Source organism: Dipteris shenzhenensis, chromosome 4 (assembly GCF_047967505.1).
Source record: "Dipteris shenzhenensis isolate YYH24624 ecotype China chromosome 4, Dip_SZ_1.0, whole genome shotgun sequence".
Classification (NCBI taxonomy): domain Eukaryota; kingdom Viridiplantae; phylum Streptophyta; class Polypodiopsida; order Gleicheniales; family Dipteridaceae; genus Dipteris; species Dipteris shenzhenensis.
In genome coordinates, this window is record NC_141599.1 from 4,352,592 (window position 1) to 4,362,284 (window position 9,693).

General features: G+C 42.4%; 1 protein-coding gene across 1 annotated transcript; it reads left to right on the forward strand.

Moving 5' to 3' along the window:
- The first annotated feature begins 5,320 nt into the window (after positions 1-5,320).
- On the forward strand, positions 5,321-8,420 carry LOC147902354 (pentatricopeptide repeat-containing protein At2g13600-like). Its single transcript, XM_087373125.1, has 2 exons — positions 5,321-5,637; positions 5,778-8,420. The coding sequence occupies exons 1-2, from the start codon at positions 5,622-5,624 to the stop codon at positions 7,454-7,456; spliced, it is 1,695 nt and encodes a 564-aa protein (XP_087229251.1). The 5' UTR covers positions 5,321-5,621; the 3' UTR covers positions 7,457-8,420.
- Positions 8,421-9,693: the final 1,273 nt, after the last annotated feature.

Genomic DNA, 9,693 nt, shown 5'->3' on the forward strand with positions numbered 1-9,693 from the left:
GACCTTGAGATATCCCAACAACAAAGACAGAGGGTATATTGTTGCTTTGTGGATTTCTGCAAAGCCTTTGATACAGTACCTCAATCATGCCTCATCAAGAGGTTACAGGAGCTAGGGTATGGAGCGGAGATAGTTTGAGCTATTATGGCACTTTACGAGAGGGTTTTCGGCAGGGTTCGCGGATGGCCAGATGAGATCCTAAGCACCATTGGGGTCAAACAAGGTTGTCCACTCTCACTGACCTTGTTTGGCCTATACATAGACGAGCTTGTCTTTTATGAGGACACTAGGAGGTGTTGGTTGTTCTCTCGCCAGTTAGTTGCTCCAGATCCTTTTGTACACTAATGATGTGGTGCTCTTATCCTTGTTCTTACTGAGGAGCTCCATAGACATCTAGATGCACTACTGGATTTTTGCAAGTCTCATGACTTCAGGGTCAACCTGGGTAAAACCAAGGTTTTGATCTTCAACACTTGTAGAGCAGCTGCACACAGAGAGCAGTTTACTTTTGACAAGGCATCAGTTGAGATCCTTTCATCATACACATACTTGAAAGTTCTATTTTCAACACCTATCTTCATGATGAGACCGGTGATGTAGGCTCGCCTGAGTATATGTTACACTTCCTTGGCCCGACTGGAGAGACAGTGCTTCCACTCGCACTTTCACGACCCACGGACCAAGGTTCTCCTTTTCGACTCCTTGGTTTGACCTACGGGCATGTATGGTAGCACTTCTTGGGGACCAGACCTCTTCGACACAGTGGACTCAATTGGAGAGATTACTGGTCCTTCTACTCTCACGGATGATAATGGAGCAAGCCATCTGTCCCTCATTTGATCATCTAGGCTGAGTTTGGGGCATCTCCTCTACAGTTAGATGCGACATTCCAAACTATCACTTATCTCTATCGCATGCACACGTACGGCTCATGTACCACAGGGCGATGCAGGCTACCTTGGTTGGCACTAGCATCTTCTATGGCACTAGCAGCTCAAGGTGATCAAAGATGTTGGTACGCACGCACATGCGGGTGCTTTTATTCATGAGGCAATTTGACATAGAGACCATCTCATCAGATCGAGGTGACACGAGCAGAGGACTCTGCCTGGCCCATCCTAGAGTACGATCACAAAGTTCTTCTAGGCAAAGTAGGTTGCTATCTCAGCCACAGTTAGTAGGAGAGGTAGAGACCCTAAGACCGAGATGTGACCTAATAGAGGACAGACGCACATATCACACTCACTGACATCTCTCTCTTCAGACCTAGGGTGTAGCTGACTGGGGTTACAGTGGTGCTCATCAGACGTCGGGTAGCAGCCAGGAGGGCATGACAAGTTACTCATCCAGATAACAGACATCAATCCATTATGGGCTTCTTGCCTACACTACCTAGTCCGCCGTTGGGTGTATCTTGATGTTCTATATGCCTATTGTATTGCATTGGATCAGACTATGTCTCCACATGAGGATGATGATGCCAGGATGGCTGCATAGGTTTATGGTGGACATGTACTATGATATCATTGACTATGTCTGCATAGATTTCTAGCATGGGTTAGGTTGCTCGCTTAGTAGCTCACCCTTTTGCTCATTGTATCAGGTTTTTCTTTCGTCTCATAGACCCATCGGTCTTTAGCAGACTTTAATAAACTCACTCTCTCTCTCTCTCTCTCTCACACACACACACACACACACACACACACACACACACACACACACACACATGCATGCACACACACACACACACAAAACCAATATTAAGATCACTTATTCTACACACACACACACACACACACACACACTTATCCCACTGACCACATAACCACATACACACACATGCACATCATCCTCTAGAGATACAATTACCCCCTTGTTCTAGGACCTCTCCCAAGTGGGTGATTCACTTATGAACTTTGGTAATAATAAATTCCCCCCTTTTTTCTAGGAATATTGTAAGTGATGGTTATGCTTACGTTAAGAAATGATCTCAAAATCTAGTTAATAAATATTCCCCCTTGTTCTAGAATTTTGTGTAACGTATAAGCCTCTAAAATGACCATTCTTATTAGGCTTATTAGTTGTATGGTCAAGGATCACCACATTGGTATGTTCAAACTCTGTATTGATAACTTTGGATTTCTTTTTAAGGTTCTTTCCTTTTCTTTTTTAATGAAACAATGTAATAATAGTAAACTCCTCAAACATTGACTGCACCCCATATGATAAAAATTCATTATAGTGGTACCAATGGATAAAATTCTTTTAATATTTTTTCTTTAACTAATGTAGGCGTAATTTCTTCCCCCCTAATCCCTTTTACACGTGCTATACTAGATCATTAGAACCCCCTTTTTACTCGCACTTATTACCCATGCCCTTCCTATTGGTTTAAACTAAACTACTCCCACATACTATTAATTTTCTAGTTTCTAATTCTCGTAAACTAACAAGCTATACAAATTTTGACACCTATAGTACATAAACCTAACCTAGAACGCTTTTATTAATTTTCTATTTTTTAATGTTGGTAAACTAACAATCTATACGAATTTTGACACCTATACGTAAACCTAACCTATAGACCACCTAAAAGCATAATGAAACCACCACTACTCACGACAAAACTAAACCCGCTATCCTAACTTTTTGTTGACACACCACACTTGTTTTACTCCCATGCACATAACCTTGACCCCATAATTATTTCAAATACAACCCACCATAGTATAACGTATCTTTGCCCATAACCTTGACCCCATAATACAACCCACTTTTTGACACACCACCTTGAATTGCTTTCCTCAGTTGCTCTTACACTATATTCGCCACGGGTGGTTTGCTTCTCCCTCGATGGACTACTTGGCTCCTCTACCCGACTGCTCACTGATACTCAGCCTTTCTTAGATAGCACGATTGGTGCCGACCCACTGTCACGGTTCTTTTGTCTTTGCCTCCCTCTTGTTCCCTTACTTCTCCTGTCAAGCTGCCTCGTCTCTACGTCTCCATACCAAGTTTGCATTCTTCGCCAACCTCTACGTGAAGATGCCTGGCTTCTTGCTCTTCTCTTCATGATCATCTCATGACCAGCGTCTGTCTCTTGGTACAGCGCATGGTAATACAGTAGCTGTGCTCACCCTTGGACACGGATGGATGCTTAGATTGTTCATAATGGTCTCCACCTGGCTGTCTAGTCGTTGACGAGCAGAATGTACAATAGCCTCCCCAGCACCGTGCATTTATTGTCGTCTGTAAGCTCTATATGCCTGAGTGCTTCAAGAAAACTATCCAACGATCTGTGAGTGTATTCCACGTCTGACAGCAGTTTTACTTTCATCTACGGAGCGCCAGCATTTGCTGAGTAATTCTGTTGCTCTATTATCTTTTGTGGAATGCATCTCTTGTTTGGTCACTTTAGGAACTCAGTCGGAGAGCGCGCTCTCTCTCTCTCTCTCTTTCATATATATGGTTTTTAATTTACTTTATTGGATCTATATATTTTAAGTTGAGTCTTTATTTATAGGCACCTTGTCCTTATTTAGGTGTGTGTATATATATATATATATATATATATATATATATATATATATATATATATATATATATATATATATATATATAAGTTTCATTTACGTTTATTTCCACTTTGTTTTCAATTTGTTCTTCTAGTACATGAAATATTTTGTGGATTCTTTGATTTTTCTTAGACTGTTTCTTCTTCCATGTAGTTGGTACTCATTTATGGTTGCATCCCCATATTTTATTAATAATACCTTTTCTCTTTCGTTTTCCTTTAGACTCTTTTAATTTTGTTTTGGCTAAAATATTTCTTTTAATGTCTCCATTAATATGTATATGTATATGCTTTTTTATATATTCTTTTAAGTAAGTTATTTATATACTTATTTAGTTATTACACTCTTTTTAACACTTTGATTGTCTACTTAATTTCTTTTTTTCCTTTTTTCTAAATCTCTAAGTAAATTTAGTTGATTATTCTAACCTTTTATCTCCTACCCAATCCTCCCTCTCGCTTTGGCTAAAAAACTTTTTAAATTCTTTATTCAAAGTAAATTATTTAATCATGTTCTTCTTTCTAAGCTATAATTCTCCTTTGGCACATCAATTTTTTTCTTCATTCATTTGCTTTTTCCTTTATTAAAACATGGGCTTTTATTCATTTAATAATTTGCAAACACACACACAATTGTGCACCTACTTAGAATTGTCCCCAATTATGCTCTAATGATCCCTTTTAGGTTTTTTTTAAAAATAAAACAAATAAAAGAAAAGCTTTACATGATGGTCTTTTAACGTAATTGCTAAGTATCTTGTCTAAAATATTTATAGCGTATGGGTGTGGAATACCCCCCATGCTCAAAAGATTTTTTTAAAATATACTTTTGATACTAATGATTCATGTTTTATGGGTGTGGAATACCCCCCTTTTCTAAAACAATTTCTCAATTAAGGGAGTGGAGTACCCCCCTAAGATTGGTGCTTTTTTTACATTGGCACAGACTACCCCCCAAGATGTGTGCTTCACTTTGATTACTACACTTAGAGGCAAGGGGAAATGTCTAACGGTTTCTTGTTCACAAGGGTATGGATGACTCCCCTACATGAATTCATTTACTCTTTTTTAACCACCCATCTTACACTCACACATAATCATTGGGTCTCTCAAATCTTGATTATTAACTAACCCCCTCTTTTTATAATCTTGTTTACCTTGGTGATGGACCACACCCCTAACTTGGTTGATAACTGAATTTGATAGGAAATTCCGGTGAAGAACTCAAACAAATTCCATAGGACCACTAGGATGTCCATAATCACAGACCCTGCCAAAATGGCCTATATTTCTCAAAAGATGGAGGATGCACGAAGGGAAATGGAAACTATTGGACAAAATAGAACTATATCATTTTTGTATCGAAAAGCAAAATGCGAGAAATAGTATATAACTTATGGCATCCGATTTTCTTCCTTTGGTATACATTTAGAAGCTTTCGGTAGCTCAAAAGTATCTTTTGTATAAGCAATAACAAGCTCGGGAACACAGACATTACTTGTCATCCTACATGATGCCAAATTTATTCTAACAAATACTTGACAATGAGGTGTCCTACTACATTTGAGATGGACATGTAAGTTGTTCTCCAAACTTACATATTGATGGTTAGCCCTTGTGGGGTGGACGGATGTGCGGGCGGACCCATGCTTGTGCGACGGATGGGGGCACACACACACACACACACACACACAAGTTTGTGCTATCATTGTGTGGTGATTGGTACATGCACACTCACTGGGTCTACACGCGAGAGAGTGGAGAGGCTCTTTCCCAAGAAAAGGCGCGCTGAGGGCCTTTCCATCTGTCACGGGAGCTTTCCGTGATGGAAACCAGTGCCCAGCGTCAATTCGCTTCTTTCAGCCTACGCTGCTGGTTCATCGTGGGGGCTGAGAGATTATGAAACACGGCGAGGGTAACGGAAACCATCATCAGTCTTCAACATACGAAGAAGGTAATTGGATGCCGGATCAAAAGCCCTGCACCTTCGCATCTCTCTTGAGACGCTGCGGAAGAGCCAAGGCTCTGCCTGACGGTAGACGTGTACATGCTTACCTTACCAGGTATGGTTACGATTGCAACACTTTTCTGGGAAATTGTCTCATCCAACTTTATGGAAATTGCCTGAAAGCCAAAGATGCCCAAGCAGTCTTCAACATATTGCCTAACCGCAATATATACTCGTGGAACATTCTGATTCTAGCATATGTCCAAAATGGGAACGTGGAGGATGCACGAGCTGTGTTTGAGCAACTACCTGAGCCTGATCTGTATTCATGGAATACATTGCTCAAAGCTTATGCTGAAGGTGGAAATGTAGAAGATGCACAAGCCATCTTTGACCGAATCCCCAGTCCTGATACGTGTTCATGGAATACACTTCTGAAAGCCTACGGAGAGAAGGGAAATTTAGAAAGTGCAAGGATAATTTTTAGCAGTATGCCTAAACATGATGTTGTTTCTTGGAGTGCCATGATTTCTGCTTGTGCACGTAATGGACACTCCAATGAGGCTTTGGCTGTTTTTAATCATATGCAGCATCACCGTATTGAACCTGAAAGGATTACCTTTGTAAGTGTTCTTGACGCGTGCGCCAGCCTATCGTGCCTACGTCAAGGGCATGAGGTCCACGTTGCCATCAGTCACAGAGGATACGAGCAAGATGATGTTGTAGGAACTGCCCTCATCAATATGTATGGGAAGTACGGTGCTGTTCATGACGCAAGCTACGTGTTTCACAAGATACTTCATCGAGATGTGGTGTCGTGGACAGCCATGATTTCTGCATGTGCCCAGAATGGACATGCCAATGAAGCTCTGGATCTTTTTGCTGAGATGCAGTTTGAAGATATTGAGCCAAACAGGGTCACATTTGTTTGCATTATCGATGCATGCGCCAACCTGATATCTGTAAAAGAGGGTAGGATGGTGCACGTTTTTATTGCTGAGTGGGGATATGAGCAAGATGTTACCGTAGGGAATGCACTTGTTAACATGTATGGCAAGTGTAGCAGCCTCGAAGATGCGAGGAGCACTTTTGGCAGGATGTTGCATCGTGATGTGGTCTCTTGGAGTTCCCTTATTGCTGCATGTGCCCAGAACGATTGTAGTCAGGAGGCTCTGGACCTCTTCTGTCAGATGCAGCTGGAATGTGTTCAGCCAAATGAGATCACATATGTTTGTGTTCTTGATGCATGTGCTAATCTTGCATCCTTGAAAAAGGGGAAGGAAATCCATACTGGCATTGTTGACAGCAGATATGAAAAGAACGTAGCTGTAGGAAATGCTTTCATCAATATGTATGGCAAGTGTGGAAGTCAAATGAATGCAAAGAACGTGTTTGCAAGAATGTCTCATCAAGACGTAATCTCTTGGAATGCCATGATTGCATCACTTGCCCACAATGGGCATGGCGAGGAGGCCTTGGATCTCTTTCAACAGATGCTGCTTGCAGGTCTCAAGCCAGACGAAATCACCTTCATCGCTGTCCTCACTGCATGCAGTCATACTGGACAGGTTGATGACGGGAGATGTTTCTTTGTGTCCATCAACAGAGACCATGGCATAACACACACTGCAGAGCATTATGCATGCATGATTGATCTCCTTGGACGGGCAGGTCACTTGGATGAGGCAGAAGATTTGATCTTTAATACGCCACTGGAAAGAGATGCTGTGGCATGGTCATGTTTGCTCTCTGCCTGCAGACTTCATGGTGATGTGAAACGGGGACTATGGGCTGCAAATCAATGGTTTGAACTGGATCCAAAGAATGCTGCACCTTATATCGTCCTGTCCAATATCTATGCTACAGACGGAAGGTGGGATGATGTTTCAAGTCTGAGAGAGGCTTTGAAGAATGCTGCCCTGAACCTTGTATAGTAGGTTGGTGCCATGCTGAGTTTTCAGATTACCATAATTTGCATGCAATTGCCGAGGGACACATTGACAATGTGGGAGAAACATAGGACCATTTAGTCTATTATAAGCTATAAGTGTGGCCACAGCTGGTCTCAAGGACATTAAAGCTTCCATAGCCCTTTCGAAACTTCACAGGGATGATAAGTAGGGATGGACAGTATGCCAGATAGGGAGAAGGACGAAGGTCTTGGAAAACTATGATTCACATATGGGATGTGTTCCTGACACGCCTAGCCATACTTCCCTTATCCCTGGTCTTTTCATGGCACACACAAAGCTGACATGGCCTAAACTGCTTTGGCGGAGATGGAAAGAGAATGGATCAAGCGAAAGCTATGAGTGATAAATGTGCTGATGAAGGAGCTGTGAATCTCCAGTTGCTTTACTTCTACTTAAAGATAGGTGGCAACAATTGCTGTAAGCATTATAGGTACAGTTCTGTGGACATAACTAGATCATAGTGGTGCTCGTAGCAGTGCCAAACAAGGGGAAAATTTTGCTCATTAAGTGAAGCCATTTTGATTACCCCTTTGTAGTGCTTTACATCAGCCCCATATATGGGCCTGTTTATGCCAATTGTGCTGGCCAAATTTAGCATCCCACCTTTCTTCAGATCCAGCCCACATAGCTGCACATGCAGACCACACACTTTACATTCATGCTCCTCTATATGCTGTCCATAAAGAAGCCATACATGCTGCCTGCATGGATGGCAGCTCTTGAGCCATCCATTTGTGCCCAGTTGACACCCCTCTCATGCTTTCACACAGCACCTCTGACACCGGATTCACAATCATATTTTGAGGGATATGATTATAACAGATCGAAAAGCAAATGGTTTGGACTGCCAAAGGTGAACATCTTGGGAGCCATCTCCTTTTGTCAATCAGTACCCATAATTGTTGCCTATTAAATGCTGCTTACTTTGCTGCCAATTATTCAGGTGTTCTATTGAATGATGTTTGTTAAGGCATGCGTCCTTGGTGACCTTTTTGGATGTCTATTTTAGGAGGTTTGGATGCACTTTGATTGCTATTTCTGCCTTCATTTTACTCTCATGCTGTCATTTTGAGGACAAAATCGTTTTCCAAGCAAGGAGGGCTTGTAACCTTGACAGTAGATGGATATAGCTCATTTGTAGTGCTATTTTGAGCACTTGGGACCTAGATATGCTGGCACGTGGCATAGTTATAATTGTCATGTACACGTGTAATTAATAAGCAGTCATTGTGCGCAGCTACCATGTGCCACTCAGTAGCAGGGATTATCTGGTCTAGTGGATCCTCTCATGGATGGTGTGGCACACGTTTGCCTAGGACTGCCACAGGGACAGCAACCATGGAGCAGACATGAGAAGAGAAGGGAACAACTTATGGGGCTATCATAGAGCAGCCACATCTGGGAGCAAACAGTCTAGAATGTGTCCATTTGTCAGCAAAAGAATCGTTATGTCAACAATACTTGGCATGACATTACCCCTAGGGGGGGTGTCTTGTGTTAGGAAACTAGGAGACTAGGCAATGGTCACTCGTTAGTGGGGTTCGAGTGACCCTAGGAGCTAGTAGTGTCTAGTTAGGACATTTTAGGGCAGTTAGTACTAGCCCTAGGCCCCAAGTGGATGAGTGGACTAGCACATAATTAGTATGTGACCAGTGGGCATGGGTTGGCAGTGGACGCTTTTTGTAGTGCATTGAGACGCAGCCACTCAATTGGCATCCGGAGGTTCGGGATCAAGAGGGACTCGTGCTTGGGCATTGGATGCACATCGGTTGGGCTCAATGGGATAGTGGCCCAGCTAGGTCGTTTGGGACTTGGAGCCACCTTCCCATGGAGGTAGAGTCACACGAGCATGCACTCTCTCATTTGAGGAGGCTAGGCACTTGGATGGTAGAGATTGACGCAATAATCCTGGAGGTATAGTGGGAGGGATTATGTAGTGCATTGGGCCCCCATCACTGTACGCACAATTTTTGAGGACTAGGTGCCTCAGAGGATCTAGTTTTTGCGGCAGACCCTTGGCTCTTACCGGTGCAAACTTTACAAAGTGGGGCCTAGGGGCCTTCTCCAGGCCAAGACTGCGAGGGACCTTGAGGTTGACAATGGTTGACACAAATAGTCTCCACACAATATCACAAATAGTCAATGTTGGTTTTAATGAGGTGAAGCGAATTTAGACACTTGAAAAAAGGGAAGGGCTA